This window comes from Anser cygnoides, chromosome 11, assembly GCF_040182565.1.
Source record: "Anser cygnoides isolate HZ-2024a breed goose chromosome 11, Taihu_goose_T2T_genome, whole genome shotgun sequence".
Lineage (NCBI taxonomy): Eukaryota > Metazoa > Chordata > Aves > Anseriformes > Anatidae > Anser > Anser cygnoides.
The window spans coordinates 6,148,534-6,168,075 of record NC_089883.1 but is presented as its reverse complement, the minus strand read 5'-3'; the positions used below and the strand labels follow the sequence as shown (position 1 = coordinate 6,168,075).

The 19,542-nt window shown below is 39.9% G+C and overlaps 1 protein-coding gene across 14 annotated transcripts in view; it reads left to right on the top strand.

Moving 5' to 3' along the window:
* Positions 1 to 19,542, top strand: part of MCTP2 (multiple C2 and transmembrane domain containing 2) — a 154,127-nt gene that overhangs the window by 66,010 nt on the left and 68,575 nt on the right. For 13 of the 14 annotated variants that reach the window (XM_067003522.1, XM_013181924.3, XM_067003521.1 and 10 more), the window contains 6 exons: positions 1,007 to 1,149; positions 1,918 to 1,994; positions 3,183 to 3,297; positions 5,289 to 5,324; positions 13,804 to 13,968; positions 15,626 to 15,756. In XM_067003522.1, the coding sequence (XP_066859623.1) occupies positions 1,007 to 1,149; positions 1,918 to 1,994; positions 3,183 to 3,297; positions 5,289 to 5,324; positions 13,804 to 13,968; positions 15,626 to 15,756 (667 nt within the window). Of the gene's footprint in view, positions 1 to 1,006; positions 1,150 to 1,917; positions 1,995 to 3,182; positions 3,298 to 5,288; positions 5,325 to 13,803; positions 13,969 to 15,625; positions 15,757 to 19,542 lie in introns of those variants that run through there. The other variant, XM_013181933.3, reaches the window with a different exon arrangement.

Here is a 19,542-nt window from a genome sequence, read left to right as displayed (position 1 = left end):
GTACAGGTAATATTGAACATGACAGATAAGCAGCACCTGGGATCAGTTAATTGTATGTGCTGCTAAACCTCAATTTTACTCTTTCACTTACTGGCAGTCTGAGATTTCTGCGAAGTCTGTACGCCTTACTAAATCAACCATCTAGTTAAAAGCTTTGTGTACATAATTACCCCCTTTTTTTTTTGGTATCTTATGCAGTGATTGGTGTTAGTGCAGATGCCATTGGTTTAATAATAATAATAAAAAAAAAAGTTGATCCCCTCTTCTGTTTTCCTTTGACAGCTGCAAGTCTGTCTATTGCTGTGGAGTGGCATGAGCCCCATGGTCTATCTATGGACATCTGTTCCATAAAAATATGGGATGCTATTGCCATGGCAAAATGTGCTGTTTGGATTTTAAAATGTTACCTGAATGTTATTTGTTTTCTTTATGGAGTCTGTTCTGTGTATGGTTTTATCCTAAGCTGGTGAACAATGCCAGTATTTTTTCAGTGAAACTTCCAATTCAGATTTAAGCAAATTGGCAAACGACACCACTGATGAAATCCTGATGAACATTTTAGCTATTGTTACTGATTTCCTTGGAGCTCCTATCCAAAGTTACAATGCTTTTTAGTGTTGGTCTATTCATATGTTTGTAGTCACAGGATCACATTTTCTCTTTCACTCTTTTGCTAGTTGCCCTGTAAATATTTCTTCATCCTTGTTTGCTTTGTACCCAAATTAAAATGTTAACTAAGTTACTAAAGAATAATTAACATTCTTTAAGAGTAACACAGCATAGATAGAGCAAACTGTGAAGATTTTGTTGCCCAGTCTCAAACAGCTTTTTGGTTATGTTCAATTGGTTTCCTGTATTAGAAGTTTTTATATAGGTAATTATGCATACGCATGTATATTAAAAACTCATTGTAACTTATTGTTGTTTATGGTTTTATTAAATTATATTTTAAGATTGTGGGTTTACATGGGGGCAGTGTTAATCTATTTATTATAAATTATCACAGGTACAAGTGACCCATATGTGAAATTTAAATTGAATGGGAAAACTCTATACAAAAGTAAGGTAGTCTACAAGAACCTAAACCCAGTTTGGGATGAGACTGTAGTGCTGCCCGTACAGACCCTCGATCAAAAACTCTGGATCAAGGTAAGTTTGGGTTTAAAATTTTTGAAAGTTAGGTAAGTACTCTCTTAAGCAATTGTTTTCTACTTTAAAACCATTATGATTTTTTATTCACTCTAGTAGAATAACATAAAACATGATCCAGTTTAAGAGTTTGAGCAATTTCAAATTAAAATGCACATATGTCTTTTCCAGATTTTACTTGCATGTTTTGCTTTCATTCTATGAAAACCCAAGTTGAAATAAAATTCCTTGCCTGGATATGTTTAAGACTATAGAGCTAAATTCTGCTCTAACTTACAGTGCTTGTGCGAGCTTAGTGAAATCAATAGTGGTTTCATAAGCACGTTTTAGGAGTGTAATTTGGCAGGGTTGAACAGAATTATTACCTGGGATGCAGCCGTGACAAGTAGCAAAGCCTTTTCTCATTATGAGTAACGTTACAGTTACCAGAACTGCAAGCTACCAGTTGTGAGCACTAATTGCTAAAACATCTGTAGCAAGAAGTACCTGATTTTGTGCAGCATTTCATCATTCTGTTGCAGAGAGCATAAAGGAACAGGCACAATCTGTAGCAGCACACGTCTCTGTTTACATAATATTAAGAAGACGCTTTCAAAACACTGTTTAAATATTTAGTTAAAAATACAAATTAAAGCAGGGAGATGGAAAATTATCCCTGAATTATATTTAAGCTTTGATCATAAAGGCCTTAAAATATCTGTTCTTTTATCATCCAGGATAAAACTGGCTTATGATGTGAAAATTATAAATATTTTATTTTGCCACCAGGTGTATGATCGAGACTTAACCTCTTCTGACTTCATGGGTTCGGCATTTGTAGCACTCACTGAACTTGAACTCAATAGGTAATATGTTTATTTAGTTAAATGTTATTACAGCTTAATTGAGAAGCATGAGAAAGTAATGAAATGCTTTTGCTATAGCTTGGAATTCATCTATTCATGAAAACATATTCTGATTGAAGGGTGGGGAGCACATTTAAAAAATGAGAAATAGCTTCAGATAAATCCCACATAGGCGTGCTTTTATCCGGCATTATGTACGGATTCCAACCCAACCTGGATGGAGCCCAGCTCAGAAGAAGGCACACTTTTCTTTTTGTATCTCAGAATAAGGACAAGAGTTTGTATATATGATATTGTTTATGGAAAGCTGCACTAGAATACTTTGTGGAGGTGGATTTATGGCAGAAGAAAGGGGGAAGAAAAGTTGAGACCCCCTATTAGCTCCACGTATAGTGGGGTGTGTTTTTTCTGCAGATAATTCAACAAGGGAACGGTTTGCCTTGCTGCCTGTGAGCTCCCCCGTTTCCAACACCCCCCCCCTCCCCCCCCCCCATCCATCCCTGCTGCAGCGGCATCTGGCCCTGATTTAGTGTGGAGGCAAGCCCTACGCCTTTTGTCTACTGCTGCTTGGTCTGAATGTGGAGCTGGAAGCCAGGAATTCAAGTTTTATTTCTCTCTTTTATACTCACTCACTGTGTGACTTTTTTTTTTTGAAAATGAGTTCTCCCTGTGCGGATATATTATAGCTCCCATGGCTGTTGTATCTGAGTTTCCAGAAACATTAATGAATTTGTCTGTGAGATAGTGCCACCAGGTAAATACCAGCCTTACTCTTTTCAGCGAGGGAACTGAGTCAAGGAGGGAGATGAAATGCACGTGGCAGTAAGGCAGAATACAGATCTTGTGAGTCAAATCCCAGCCATTAATGCTAGAAAATTCACTTGGATGAGTTTCTCTGTCATTCTTCTTCCCTGTGAAGTAGAGGCAGCAGTAACTTAATTCAGCATGTATCCACATCTGGAGAAATGCAGATAATAACATAATAACATGATAGGCTGTGTTATTTAAAAGGTTGTGTATTTTATCAGAACCAAGGGGGAAACCCTCCAGACTTCCCCCTTTAATATTTAAACTCAGTGTTGGGAATTTCAGGCAAGAGGCTGAAATTTGCACAGCTCAGTGTGACCTTTAGTAATGAACTCGAGTTAACTGAAGTCAACAAATGCTTTTTTTTTTTTTTGCTTGCAGAACTACTGAACAGGTTTTAAAATTGGAAGATCCCAACAGTTTAGAAGATGACATGGGAGTGATTGTATTAAACTTGAGTCTAGCAGTAAAGCAAGGAGACTTCAAGAGAAATAATGTAAGTGGCTTAGGAAATCAAATTTATAGCTGAAATGTGTTGAGGTGAAAAAAAAAAGAGCTGGCATAATCTGATTTACTGGGAAATGCCACCTTTATTTTCATCTTCAGAGACTCTATACTGAAATCGAGATAGATCATAGCTTTTTTTTAAAAAAAAAAACAACACATTTAACTGGGTAAAAGGTGCTTAGACATCTGTAGCTGAATGCTTTTGTCTTGTACTTGCAAAGTGTACTGTGGCAATGCTTTCCATGTATCATGTACATGTTATCTTCCACTGCAACGGGCAAGTTGCTAAAGTGAATGTGTGAACTGTACTTGCTTTAATTGCCATTTCAGGGCATACTGTTTTCTGATTTTCACCCAGAAACTTAGATTTTATCACCTAGAAAGAACCCAGTAATTTGAATGTGATTCTTATTTTTTTTCTTATCATGCCAATGAAAAATACATTTTTGTGAAATCTAAAAACAGGGATTTAATGTTAAGATTTAAACTCTAACAGTCCTGCAGAGAAGCACACTGGCTGAGGAAGAGATTTCTTGTAAAAACGAAAATTTTGCTACTGACTTCAGTTGAACTTCACTCCTGACGCAGAAATATGGTGCAACTTTTGGTGATGCTAGAAACGCCCAAAAAAACCCCAAAAAAATACTGGGCAGAGACTCTGAACAACACAAAGCTGATAGTTTTTAAATTAAGTTGTGCATGTGTTGTTTTTATTTACTTGTTTTGTTTTGATTTGTTTTTGTTATAATCTTCTAAGATTCCTTCTAGTGTTTTACACAGTGTGGAGCAAGCCTGGTCAACCCATCCTGCTACTGTCCATGCAGCAGCTTTGCAAAGGGTGGGGAAAAGTCAAGAGTAGGCATTTTCTTAGATCTGTTTTTCAAGCCAGACCGATTTTAAATATGTGACGTAAATATGTAAAGAGAAAATCTTTCTGCAGTCTTCTGTATAGTCTAGTGTGAAAGTTGCTGTTTACAGCACATTATTGAATTATAGGTATGGAATTTGTCTGAATAGGTTTATTTCTAGAAATGTAAATGTTTAAAGGTGGTAAAGTTAACATGGGATGTCTGCTGTTCAGTATTTATTTTTCAAATTGTCTTTTTTGAAAACTGTAAAATGACCCACTACATTAATTTAAAGATAATTGTAAAGTTACTTCTACCTTAGTCTGTGAATATTAAAAAGCTTAGTGACATCAAAACACTGTTGTTATAGTTATATAACTACGTTATGAGATGGCTTCAATCTTGGGTATGAATTCACCAGCTAACTTTTACAGGACAATGCTGTTGGCAAATGCTATCAGATTGCAGGAAGGGGTGAAGCAAAGATGGTATCTTTATGTTAGCCAAAAGAACCTCAGGAATTCTTCTGGGATTTTTAGGAAGGCATGGGCTAAAATGGACTTAACCAGTGAGACAGAAAATACATCGGTTTAAAGTAGTAGCTTTTGGTACTCTTGGGTGCTTACTTAACATTCAGAGTGCAGTTGATAGAAGAGTTGGTGCACACTGTAATTTTTTTCAAAGATGATGTTTTAAGCCCTTGTATTTTAAATGCAAATTGCTCAGCCATTTCCAGTGGAATCAGAACAGTGAAATGTCTCTGTCCACATTAGCACTTAACAGCAAGATGATTTTTTTAAACTAGCTTACTGTAGAACCAGATGGCACCAGAAGTATAATCCATGTTTCTTCCTAATGGTTCTGGGTCCCTCTGATTATTATTCTTGTGTTTTGGTTTTTTTTCCCTCTTATTTTTGGTGCAATGCAGGTGCTTTAGGTTTGTTGATTATGTGCCATGAGGGAGGGAGGTAAATGAATGCAGTAGTAGATCCAACCCCCCTACTAAGCTTTTCTAACTCATTTTATAAGCTGATGTTTGAATTACTTTGCTAAACAACTTTCCCCATTTTATTCCTCCTCTGTTTTCCCTCTGTGGGTTCTCTTTGTTGCAATGGTGGGGACTCCTGAACAGAGATGGTCAAATCGGAAGAAACGATCGTCATCCAAGGTAATTCATAATTTTTTCTGTTCAAAAAAGTCCACTCACAAATCTTTGTGCCCTTCTCTGAAACAAGCTGTAAAAATATAAAATCTTGGAAGTGTAGATTCAACCCAAGTGCAGGGGTTGTGATTACCTTTTGGATTTTTGATTTTTTCAATGTGGTGAGAAATTGCCACTGTTTTCTTATTGTATGTCCTATGGTAGCATCCATCAGTGATCGAGAGTAAGACCTCATTCAGTAAAGAGTTGGAGAAGGACACAGTCTGTACTAAGAAAACATTGGTATAAATTCAACAACAAAAACTGTGAATTGCTTATGGATAGGTAGATATTGGTGTTGAAAATGGGTCTTCTGGTTCCCAGTTGAATTGTTTAGGCTGTCTCTTGCCACTGGAGAAATTTGTGAGACAGCATTTTTTCTAGTTGTTCCTGTGGGTTTTGAAATTCCTTTTGTTCTTGGGATGGAGAACGAGTAGGCAGTTTTCATTATAAGCAATGTAACATGATTTCAAGGATTTGTGTGTTGCTACATATCTACAGAACTTGCTTTCCTTGGTCTTCTGTAGCAGCCCTGCAGATTGCCATTACTTTTATATTCCTGCATTGTCGCATTTTTGCATTAGATTGTAACTTGTTCGGGAAACAGAGTGTGGCTTTTTATTTGTTCTGTAAAGCTTTAATTTGCTATTGAGTAAATAACAATGATATAGAAACTGCAAGGCCCAGTACACAGCTTGAGAGCCTTACAGTCTAACTTTCTGAAAAGCAAAATTTGGCTCTTGTGAGAACACATATGCATCTTGATATTTTCCCTATATAACTATTGGTTTGTGCCTAAATAAATTGAATAATTAACCTCCTCTTGTTTTATTCATCATAACTGTGGTGTGGTAAGTAGAGGAGCCAACCCTCTCAGGTATTGTGCCAGCAAGTATATTTTTGTAAATAGAAGAAGTGCAAAGAACAGCCCTTGGAGCTGGCTGGCTGCTTGGCGAGCCCTGGTTCCAGGGAGATAACACAGACCCTTACCGCTGCGCTTGCAAAGAGCCGCCAGACATCCCTGAATGCAGTATGACAGAAAGTGATGGAATAATTGAAGAGCTCAGTGCTTTAGTTTTTAACTAAAGCTCTGGAAATTACTATGCCCTCACTCAATCAGTGTAGCTTGATCCCCCTCTTTCTCACGCAAGCACACACAGCTGTCTCTTGACGCTGGTTGGCTTTGGGTCCCAGAAAAGGGAGCCAGGTTTTTAAACTCTGGTCCTTTTTGTCCAGAATAGCCAAACTTCTGTCTTGGTTGCTGTCATTCATCTTTTTTTTTTCCAGCTGTACACTGTATCTCATTGCATTTTAAATAATTTTTTATATATACATTTTTTAGACCTTTAGCTATAAGCCATATTGGCAGGTATCTCTGTTCTCAAGACTCTGGTTTGTGCCTTCGCATCTCTAAATAAAATTGAGATGCTAAGGCATGGTTAGGAGAATTAGGAGAAATGAAAGTATTGTTTAAAAGAGGAGGGGACAAAAAGACAAACAGAGCTGCAACCCTGTGCTCTATTCTGTTACAGTCACTAGAGGGTAGGAGAGCTTCAGTTCTTCCCAGGGAAGACACAGTTCATGCTCCAGTGTGATCTCTAAAGAAAAGCTCTGTGACCATCCAAAGGCAGTAAAAGTATTTCCCGGCATGCGCCGGAAAAATCTGACAAAGCAGTATTTCCTAGTTTATTGATTCTGCTACTGCACTAAAACACTAGTACTGTACATCAATAACCATCTTTAGTTAGGAAACTCTGGTCTGTGGAAGCAGTACTAGCAGTTTGTGGCAGAACATAAAGGCTAGAGAGAAAAATTGTGTGCATGGGGAATATAGGTGTCTAGGGAAGGCACAAGAGGTTATGGAAGAATGGCCAGAGAGTATGATGGGGTAGAAAACAATGTTGCTGGACGAGATAAAGATATAGGAATAAGGGAGGCAGGGGAAATGGGAAGAGCTCTGTAATGGATGCACAAACTCATATCCTTTTTGGCTCCTGAGCTGACAGTGGTTGGTTGTAGCAGGAAAAAAAAGGCCATATACTTTCCGTTTGAGCAGCTAAACTGAGACAGATCTAAATTTCATCTCTTTGGGTTGAAGTAAATAAAAGTCTTGTATTAGGAATGGTTTTCCTGATTTTTTTTTTTCCACTGAACTGTAGCTGACCTATATCATAATATTTAGCTTTTATTTTTCTAAAAAATACAGGGGAAATAACTTATTCTAAGGATGGGCAAAATGAACTTGTTTTTCACAGTTTTTTTTTTTTCTTACCTATATAAAAGAAATCTGGTTATACTCTAATTTGACCATGTTATGTTATATCAGTGCAGTTGGCAGATTTGGAATATCAGTATACTAAATGAGTCCTGTCACATTAGTCACAGGATTCTTTCTGGATTCTGAAATTCACCCCAAATGGTTAGTACCTCTGCTGGTATTAATGCCCGATGCAACCATATGTCAGATTGGCGAAGGGGCTCAGATGGGCTGTGGTGGATACCATGTACTTTTCATGTGTTTTCTCCAAGCTCCTTTGCTTTTTGAAGGAAAAGCTTTGTTTCAGACAATGAGAACAGCAGCAGTACAAGATATCCAGTCTAGCTATGTCTGTCTCAGTCGTTACAAATATTATGCAGGAAGAATTTCAGTCGCCAAATATTGTCTTTTAAATCATTTTGGTTTGAGCTGTTGAACTGGATGATTTAGCTATCTGTTGATTACACAGTATATATCTTTCACTGCTGCTAGAAGGGAATCATCTCACATTTGGGCAGTATCCCAAGACATGGGCAGCACATCCAGAGCCCTCATTTTTCATGGGAGCTGAGAACAGCATTGTTCTCTGCAGGAGCTGTCTCCAAGAGTGCAGCTTTCTTCTTTGCAATGCTGCTCTCCATGAGAAAAGGGAGGGGGATAGTGTTAAGTAGTATCAATATGTGAGCTGATATCTGTGTATTGGCAAGCTCTCCTCTCTTTTCTGATTTTTTTAAAATATTTTATTTTTTTTCTGGAGCTATCTGGGGCACAGAAGGAGCTGGTAGCTATATCTGCTGGAACCCAACGTCCTGATGCTCAGTAGCCTTGTTTGTCCTGGGTGGCTTGAATCTCGCCCTGAGTGCCCCTCGTGCTATTTCCAGCATTTGTACAGCTGAGTAACCTTTAAGTGTTGAACATCTACGAAGCAAATAAGCAGGCTTGCTTGGGGTGGATTGACCTGCAGCAGTTCAGTCCTGAAACAAAAGCGACACAATTGCCACCTTGATAGCCTAAGCTGATTGAATAAATTGGCTGAAAGGCTGACCGGACCCAAGTGCTCCTCGGTGTCTCCTCACAGGGGAAAATCCCTCACTCTCCTTTTTCTGCGTGGGCTGTTGTGTTTCATTTTTGCCTGCCTCATTGTATTTGGCTTTCTCCCACAATACCCCGTGGGCAGCGGCGTGCTCGGAGCATTTCGCAGAGCGTAGGGACTCGGTTGCCACGGGGTCACGCATCGTGGCGGCAATCTCGTGTTGGTTCACTTGCCTTTCTCGCTGCCCTCTCCTCTTTCCCAGGGGGAGACTGCCTCTGCGAAATGGTTTCCCTGCCTAATGAGGAGAGGTCCAAAGAGTCTTCATATTTGCGTGTTGTTGTTTTCTCAAATGGCAAATTACGTGGCCCAGTTTCTATGTTTGACCTCTTCACAGGGATTGCAGCAGGCTTTCTGATGTCCTGTCTCATCCTTTTAAATGAAAGATGTGAGAGATGGGCTCACTTCACACTTGGCCACCTCACTGTGTCATTTAAATGTACAATTTTTCTGCATCTCTTTATTGCTTCAAAAACAAGTTTGAACTTGAGGCATGTATATGTGCATCAGGAAAAGAGACAGATTGGAAAGCAGTGCTGATGCACCAGAGGGGATTCACAGGGTGCCTACAGAGGGAGATTATATCCAAATGGTGCTATCAGGGAGACTTGAGCTCCTAAAGGATTTTGTGAAGCTGGGTCAATGAGCCGGTTCTTTCCCCTCCAAAGCTCAAACGTTCTTGCTCATCTCTTGTATTTGTCTCTGTGAAGGCGGAATATGGCCCACCTGCTCGTTCTTGTCAAGCTTTCTTCTTTAAACCAAAACCAGAAAGTAGTGGAAAACTGAAAAATCATGTGAGAAGCTTTTATACTCATTTCTGAAACCAGAAACTAGTTTCTGAAAATGATATTGTCAGCACTGGTTTTTTTTGTTTGTTTTTTTTTTGCTGTTCAGAGATGTGTGCTATTTTCCAGGGAAATGTCCTTTCTAAGTATTATGGAGAAAAAAACCCTTCTGTTCCTCTTGTGACAGGGTCCTGCTTCATGACAGTGCTATTCTTTTGCTTCAGAAATGATTATTCACTACTTTCCTGATGTTTTGCTATCCCTAAATCTGCAGTAAACGTGAGCTCTTAAACTTTCAAAGCATCTAGTTGTTTTTCATAATAAAGCTTTCTGGATATTCTTGTGCTCACTACTTTCTTTCTGTCTGGCTTGTGTGAGGGATGCTTTTTGTTCGAGTTGTTGTCCATTTTACAGCATTGAACTGCTCATAAGGATGACCTTTATGGTATTGCTGGTTATTTGCAAAGTAACACCCACACCAGATGCATGTGTGAAAATTTTTCAGTGCACGCAGAGCCCTGAAGTCAGAGCTCTGTCTGGAAACAACCCCTCAATTTCTGGTGTCAGGGCCAGAAGCTTAATTTCAGAAGTGATGGATGGTGGTGGGGGATAAGTAAACTTGTCCAATGTCTCGCGCTCAGGACATGTGCCAGCTTCCATCATGAAGCATGTGTTTCCTAATTTCCAGCCCTATAGCCTGATCCGAGCTTCAGCCAACTTTTCTGTACCTCTGCAAGGCACCTTTATATGGGATGCAGCCAGAGTGTGAGCTGGCTGACTGCAGAGGGTTTGCAGGAAAATACAGCAAGAGAGGCCTGAGGGACCTGGCATCTAGTTTTGGAGCACAGCTGGAAAGAGCTAGGGTTCAGAGACGGGAGGAGCTGAAGTACCCAAGCACAGAGCTGTCTGTAGCTTGGGTGGTAACAGGGGAAGGGAAGAGCTGAATAGATTAAAAAAAAATAAATTAAAATTATTGCTGATTAAGCCGTAACATCTTCCTTTTCTCTCTGGCTTAGAGAGGGGTTTTGACTTTTCTGGTGTAAAGGCAGATTAGTGTAGTGATGGCTGGAGGAATTTTTTAGTGCTTGTTTTGCCACGGACTGACTTTGTCAGACTAATGACTGCACTACTGTGTTCTCTGCTCTCTAATAGTTTTGCAAACTCAGAGGGAGGCTGTGAAGTTTAATCAATTAACTCTGTGTAAATCTGTTTGAAATAAGTAGGTGCGGGATATCAGAGAGGAGTTGAGACTTCTGAAATAAATAACGCGGTATTAATTTCTTCACCAGGGAGGCATTTTCTGTAGTACAGCCTTCCCCAGGCAACACTAAAGTTGACTCATTGAGGGTCCAGGTCCATGGGCCTACCACACACCTGGGTTTCCCCAGACATATTTCCTTCCAGAAACTGAGTGGAAAGTGAGACAGTGCCTGTTTGGCTGGGATTTCCATCAGGGTTGTCAGAGGAATAGCCTGCAAAATATGTGGGAATGCTGGGGAGGTGGTGGCAGAGCACGCACAGAACAGGTCCTCGGTGTGCACGTAGACAATAGGAGGCGCAGGAGATGTGTCAGACCTGCCGAGCACACACGACCTGGGCACATCCAGGAAATCCAAAGCATTCCTAATGTGATGGGCTGTCTTGCAGTGACTCAAGTGAAACAGCTTTCCTGGGGCTTCATGCTGCTCCATTTACAGAGAGGGTTGTGGAGGTGGGAGAGCTGGGCCGGGGAAGGTTGGAAGCAGGCTGCATCGTTGAGCCTGTGCTGAGGTGGTATAGATCAGCACCATGCCCTAAACCAGTTGAAAACATTTGGCTCCTTTACCCAGTGTGATGCTCTGAAGCGATGCCAGATCTTGTCCAGAGAGTAGCCAGGTCCTGTTAACATAGCTGGAGGCCAACATGCTCCTCTTCTGAGATGGGCTCAGCACCCCAGCACAGAGTGCTTTTGCAGATGTGCAGCCATCCAAAAGAGGGGTGTGTGTGTGTGTGTGCGCACAGGGCTGTTTGCTCAGGGCCACCTGTTTTGGGAGGTCAGAGTTGATGCATTGCAATGTGCTCTAGTAATACCGAGCTGCAGGTGCTGATGTTTCCCGGGAATGGTTTGGGCACCTCTCAACACGCCTTTGAACTGTCAAGTTTTTGGCTAATAGGGTAGGGTTATGTATCGGACAAAATTTGTATAGGAAGACCCCACCACCACCGAGTGACTCCTTAAAATACTGGACTGGGTATAAAATGAAAAGAATCCAAACTTGATTTGAAAACTGAGTGATAAGAACTCTCTTTTGTGTTCAGCCTGGAAGCTTTGAGGAGAACTAGATGTTTTGTTTTTAAAAAAATTGTAACGCAGATTATAAACTTTGTCTCTTTTTTTGTGAACTAACATCAAATACCTCTTCCTCCTCTGAGGAAGGGCGGGGGGGAGGGAAAATCCATGGTCCTAAAGCAGCAAGTACATCACATCAAACATGACTATGTTAAATGCTAAAATGTTCAAAGTACAACTGAGATAGATAAAGGCTTTGATGGGAAGTGGATATTTCCCAGGGACATTACAAGCAATAATCCAGATGTTACGGTGTAATGCAACGAGTGTCCATGGATAGATCGGGAGCTCAAGCCAAGCAACGCCTGCTGTAGGCCTTAGCCCTCCACTCCCATGCTGTTATGCCATATGGAAGCAATCTCCAGGCCCCTTTAATAGCCAGCTTTGGATTCCATTTTCACAGGGCTCATAGAGCTAAGTGGAGCTGTTTTATGGACAAGTTAGATAGAAGCCTTTCCAAGATAAACATCCAATTCGAAATTAGGACATACCAAGCTGCAAAATTATTTTAGGGCATATTTCATGGAAGCACTGCCATTTTTCTAAGGCGATTGCCAGACTGCAGAATGCCCTTTGATCCCATGTGGACATTACTCCCTTTTTTATAAAAAGGATTTTGAAATAGTTGCAGTGTTTAGGGAGGAATATATCTGCCGGGACTTTGAAGTATGTCCATGGGAACAGTCATGCTTTAGCTTTTTGGCCTAAAAGATGAACTTTAAAAAAAAAAAAAAAAAATTACATTGCAGCTGGATTTATGAATCAAAATCTCATTTTCTTTTTAAAGGTAGGAATTTTTCTCCAGTGTGCCAGGAAAGCCAAACGGGGTGTTTAAATAGAAGTATATTAATATGCTTGTGGGATTCAAAGAGTTGGGTATTTTAACCAGTAAAAAGCGAGTAAAAAATTTGTGAGTTCACCACCCATGATTTAAGAATTTTGTTGCTGGGTAATTGATCCATAAAAAGTAATCTTCAGACATCAGGTGCTTTTGCAATCATTTTATTTAGCAACAACATTTCTTACTTGCTTTTAAAGCTAACACGTCCTGTTTTAAAGTGACTTGTGAAATCTTCTCCTCCGTCTTGCTCCCACCTGTATATGACATGATTGAAGCTCTGAAGTGTGGCGAGTTAAAAGTTGCTTCACAAGAATAAAATACGGCAGGGTTTTTACTGCGGGAAGAAAAGTATAGCCTTGGGTTTTAATGTTTCCAGCTCTCACTCCCCCCAAATAAAGGCCTATTTAATCATCCTCTGTCCAATAAAATATTGCCAGTTAGCAAACTGTTAGCACAGCCATGCTATGTTGGAGGAAATCGTGAAGGTAACAAATGTGGCTACCAGTTAACCATAACTCCTGATAAAGATCCAAGTCGTGTCAGTTTTTTCAGCAGGCATCAGGACTTTTGATTCGTGAGCTCAGTTTCTGGAAGCGGCAGCTCCAGAGATCTGCAGGCAAAGAGCTAATGCAGAGGACAGGCAGTTGAGTGGTGGAAGACGTGACTTCGGTCTTTCACCTGGTCATGGACTTTTGTACGTCTGTGGGCTACCTCACAGGAAAGGACAGACCAAGTTTTGTGGATGTAGCTGGAGACGTTTGAGTTTACTTTTGTTTCTCCCCTCTTCCACCTCTCGTCCCTAGCATTCTCCTGTGTCTTGCCCTGAGCCAAGGTAAGAGTGTGCTCTAAATGCGCGAGCTCTGCTCTCACCAAAGCTCAGCCAGGTCAGGTGAGGTTGACTTCTCTGCTGGTTTAAACCAATGTGCTGATGTTGCTCTGATGCTGAATGCAGCCCCTTCACGGGGCCAAGTGTAGCATGGAACGGGCAAAAAAAAAAAAAAAAACGGGTAGCGTTTTTGTGCCCTCAGTTCTACTACTAGGGAATGGTGATAACTCTCTCATTATGATTTCGTATCACTGTCAGTGTGTGCGTAAAAACGTGGGTTTGTGTGTAAATGTTTTGTGTCCCCGACGTGTTTTTCAGTCGAGTTTCATGCGGAGTATGCGACTCTCTGACTCTTTGCGCAAGAACCAGTTGTGGAATGGGCTGGTCACCATCACGCTCTTGGAAGGGAAGAACATCCCTGGTGGGGGCTTGGCAGCGGTTTTTATTCTCCTGAAACTGGGAGATCAAAGATACAAGAGTAAGGTAAGTACTAAGAATTTCCTTAAGTTTGGAACTATTCTTAAATCTTTTTTGTGAGATCAAAACCAGGAGGCCATACCAGGGACACTAACATTTTACTAATGTTATACATGGCAATATAGAAATAGGAAGTTGGGAATTGTGTGTATCTGTTTTTGTGCTTTAAACATACTCATATTGATGGATGTTTGATGTTGATATGAAATGAAAGAAGGCAACGTGCATCACACATGTTTTTTGTTCTCTGCCAATACAGAAGTCAGGTTTGCAATGTTAGGTATGCTGGAAAAGCAGACCTGAAGTGGCTTCTGGTGCATTCTTTAAAGCACTTTTCGTGAAAAATGTTAACTTTAACAGGGGAACAAAAAAAAAAAAAAGCCCATTGAGCGGTGTTCCCAAAGCTCTACATTTCGTCTCTGAAGTCTAGTAAGGGGGGAAGCTATAGTTAACAACAACAAAAAAAGTTTTCTGTTGAGAAGGCAAAAGCCCTGCGTGTCATGAACTGAAAGTGTGGAGGGAGGAGAAGGAAACAAACAAAACCCCTCCTGTACAAAATGTGCAGAGAGTTCACAGAACATAACGTTCAGATGTAGACTCATCTGAAACCTGCACTCTGTCCTCCAGAAAAGACCTCAAACCAAGGTCATGATATAATGTTTTTTATTCAGAAAAGCAGCTTTCAAAAATAACAAATGGGTTAGTTATTTTAGAATAAATATGTTATTCCAGTAAAGATCCCTTTTTATGTTTCTCCTTATGGTCCATAGTCTGTATCATGAATTTGCAAGACTCTGCAATGTTTGCAGTCACAGAAAATTAAAAAGTTTCAGAGGGGGAGTCCAGGACAATGTTGCCTGCAGTGAACTAGTTGCTTAGCATTTCTGTCTGGGGTCCAGAAAAAGTTGGGGACTGCAGCTTTAACACTGTAGTAAGATTTCAGATTGGTAGTACTTCACATTCTTTCCTGGAGTTTATTTAACTTATGAAGTACAATCTCATAGTCAAGAAAAGCAGACCAGGTGGGGTGAATCTGTCATGGTCCAGCTAATCCTGTTGCCTGTTCCCTCAGTGGCCATGCTGATCGTGGTGAGTGTGGTGCAAGTGATTTAAGTCCCAGTCTGGTGAATACTTGTGTTCTCAGAGTAACCTGAACATGTGGAAGGTCTCACTGAACTCAGCAGGACAATTTACAGATATCAAATTACCTGGATGTTAATATTTTTCAAGGCTGATGCTACTTTGCCTGTATCGTAACACCAAAGAGGAAAAATATTTGTTTGAATTTCTGAATTCATTCAAACCTGCTTTAAGGTGATCGTCTTCAAAAGGTTTATTCTTGATTTCTTCCAACACGAATGATATTGAATGATGGCTGTGGCCCACTGAAAGTGGAGCTGGTGGATCCGTCTTGCATGTCAGCATTTCTCCAGCCATTCACTGAGATCGCATTTGAATATTTATCATTATTGGAAGAGGGAAAAGAGCTTGTAGGAAAGACGAGGCTCTGTGCGGTGGGCTACGGAGCTTCGGTTTGAATGACCTTCTTAGTATTTGATGCCCTAACATCTGGCCTTGTTGTTGTAGAAGAATTGATATGTGCTTTACTGTGGAAAAAAGTACCATTTAAGAAAAGTAAATATTATAACTGCATGTTTTCTAGACACTGTGTAAGAGTGCAAATCCTCAGTGGAGGGAACAGTTTGATTTTCACTACTTCTCTGACAGGAAGGATATGTTGGACATTGAGGTCTGGAGAAAGGATAACAAAAAGCATGAGGAGCTTTTGGGAACGTAAGTTTTTTGTTTTTTTTTTTTTTTCTTTTCTGAGGGAAGGTTAAATGTAAAAGGTAATGTGATTTTTATTATTTTAAATTGATCGATTTATTTTCATTACCAGCATCGTATTGTATTTTTCTCTCCTTATTCTGGTCATGTGCGTATTCGTCTGTAAAGGTATGTTTATTAAAACGTACTACTGGCTAACTGATTAGCCATGACCTGAATGCATAGACACCCAAGCTGACTTTGCACGTGCAGACTGTAAAATCCAAAACACCGTGGGAGCTCAGTGGCAGCTGTTTTTGGGAGAGCTGGTGGCAGCAAGGAGGCAGTGTTCATCTGCACGTGCATGGTGATATTGCTCCAGCCACTGTTGCTCTCTGCAGGGCTGCTTCAGGTTGGTGCCAGCTTCGGGACCTTTCTGCTCCTGTTGAGTCGAGCTGGTGTGCCTTTTCTCTGATTGCTGGTGTAGCCTTGTTTGCATATGGGTCCTATTACTTAGGTCTGCTTTGTTTGGGTAATCTCTTCCCCTTGCCACAAAAGCGTGACCTCTGTGTGGGGCTGGTGCCTCGCACTGTTGCACAAGCTCCTGCTGTTTTAAAGCATCGTTCTCAGGGGTGACCTCACAGGTGATCTCTCTCTCGTAATTTATACCTGATTTTGTCCCACTGAATTATTACATTATAATTTCAAATTCTATATGTTATGTCACATCAGCAGCTTGTAGTTGTACCTTTTATTTTAATTTCTTAATGGGAATAGAATACGGTTCCTACTGTTAAATCCTGATTCTTCTTGTCCACTCTGACTTCATCCTATTTTGTACAGTAGAAATACAGTCTTGGTTTCCTAGAGGTAACTCTATCTTTCCTCCTGTCGCTGTCCTCCCTTCTTTTGGCTTGCAATGTTAGGCATCTAGACCCATCTCCCCAAACTGTCTGCACTGCTGGGTGCATACAACAGCACTGAGGACCATTTAATTTACCAGAGCCCTGCTTGGGTTTGTTTGTGCTTTATGCACTTGCAGGATCGCTGCCCCCAACCTCTAAATTCTTAGGGGCACCGATGCTGTCTGCAGTTGTTTGCATTCTCACCTGGTGAGTATTTCACAACTTGCTGACTAAATAGCAGCAGCTAATAAGAACATTCTCTTGCTTTAAGTATTCAAATAGTTTGAAACTATTCACTGAAAAGAACAATGCCCTTTGGCTCTACAAATGTTTGTGGTTTTGCAGAGCAGGAAATGCTTTCTGGCTGAACGCTGTTGTTCATCACATGTAGAAGTGGCTGGAGATGAATCTGTTCCTTCCATTCTCACAGTTACTTGTATTACTTCTGATATTTTCTGTTTGGAGTTAAGAAACATAGCAACATTTGTGGCTTGCCTCAGTTCTGTCTCCCTGACAATGGAGGAATTTCCTTATTTTTTTTTCTTCCACTCTTCCTACTGGTTTCAGGCAGGTGGTGTTCAGGGTGGCAGAAAAGATTTAGTAAAATGTCCGTGGGTTATATTCAGTCATTACATATAGCAGTATGCCCCAAAATAATATTCGCATATTTTTAAAGAAAAGGCAAAATTTGCTGCGTGTTAACTAATAATTCTGTGGTTAACTTATGGATAGAGTAAAATTCGTTATGTTCTCCCAGGGTTGTGTAGGCAGGACTGTGTTGGTTAGACCTTTTTTAAATAAAAATAAAATAATGAAAAAAATATATATATTTTAATATTAAAATCAAGTTGAAGAGATGCACAAGGCAGAGTCATTTCTGATGATCCACATCACTGAACTTCAGTGCAATAAAGACTTCTGTTAGTTCCATTAGACCTGGGTTTTTGTGTAGAATGGATGCTTTAAACTCTTTGGAACATATCTTTTTTTTTTTCTCAGGCATAATTTGTTTTTAAGGTAAAATATTGTTCTTGAAATAGGACCTGAAGCCTATGGAATATATAGAATAAGAAATGTATTGGACCTTTGGTACTAAACACTAACACCTGGGGCATTCGTCTGCTTCTGAATTAGTGAGAAAGCATTCGGTGCGATTTCATGTCACCCTTCCTCAATCATGAAATGAACCCTCATTGTCAGTGCGCAATGCAATCTAAATTATTACATTCAGCCTACCTACATTGTCCTTATATTTCCAACGGGATCCAATTTCTCTTCCTCACTTAATATACTGCAGCACTGAGTGGTTCAGCTGCCAGTCTGACACTGAGGGGTGGTTGTATTTTGGTGCTGGATGAAATAATCCCTCTATTTAGTCTGCACAGAACTGCTAGTAACATTTGCTGAATGTTTTTTGTGTCCTTTGGGGTAAGAGGCATGCTATAAACAGGAGATGATGTTAATGTATATTAATAAACAAAGGTGTTAATGTGTGCAGAATTTGTCGAGGCTTTGTTAAATTGTTTATGCCAAGTTGTTAGCGAGTGTTTCCGCATTAAGAAATATGTTTTCAAAAAAATTATACTACAGAATGTGGTTCTTTTCTCCACAAATTTACATCAAGAAAGAGCTTTTACAAAAATCACAAGCCTTAAGATGATGAGCTATGAGGTGGGAGTGTGTCTGGTATCTTTGAGGAATGCCTCTGGTAAATGGTGTCTTTGCAACCAGGAAAAATCTGTTCTAAAGGCCATGCAGTTGGGATTAAGCAGTAAAATCTTTGGTGGCTGGGCCCATACCTTTCATTTAAATTTCACCAAATTTATGTCTAGAATCAGTCAGAATAGGACCATATTGTCTCTCTGACACCTGTGGCATTTGAAATCCCTTTCCAAATATTAATCTTGGACACATGTTACTGTCTACTGTGATAGTGATTCTGACCTCTTTTGCGAAGGGCTCCAAGAATTCTGGAGGGAAAAAAAAGGCAATGTTTTGTGTAGGTGTTATGATACATACTTATATATGATATATATATATATATATATATATAAAAGACACGTGCTCATCATAATTTGATGAACTGTGGATTGGGTAATAAAATGTAACTCCATGACTACTGATAAGTGGCTAAGCCCAGCACCTTTTAGTGAAATTTTAACATTTCCTTTCCTGATAAAGTTAAACAGCTAACTCCAAATTTAGTACATACTGTTCTCAAGTAAAATTTGCATCTCTTCAAAATCAATCCCAAAAAGGGGTGGGTGAGGGGAGAATGGGTTTCTCAGTAAAGATGAAGGCTGTAAGTCAAAAAGTCAAAAGAACAATCATAAATGAAAACTAAAGCAGTGGTGTAATCCTCTACAGGACTAGAGGTCAGTATAGAGGCTTAGACCTCTATATTGATCAAGAAAAGGAAGGAAAGCATTTAATTAATCGTGGTAAGAAAGGTGGTACATTTGTTTTCACAATGTGCTCTTAGCTTACAGACCTGTATCCCCTGTAGATCATGCATATGGCTCTGTGAGAAAGATTATTGAATTTAATATGTAATTCAGGGAAAGTTGTCAACAAGCAGAGCTGTCCTGTCCTGAGATGGGATTGCTATGTTGAGAATTTAACTCAGATCATTTGCATCACCTCAGGTGCAAATAATCTGATAGTTTTGCCCCTTGCATTTAGATCAGGCTCCTTCTGAGCAAAAAATAAGGGATTGTCTCCATCAGTTTTATGCTGTGCCCATCACCATAATTTCTTTCCATTTTCCTGTGGGGAAAAAATAAATATCTGAAACATGATCTATCAGATATAAAACTGAGTAGGTAGGAAAGGAAGAGTTTCTCTTTCAGGAGGATGGGGGGAAATAGTTTTGAAATCATTAGACTCTGTTTAGTAGTGTAGAAGTGCT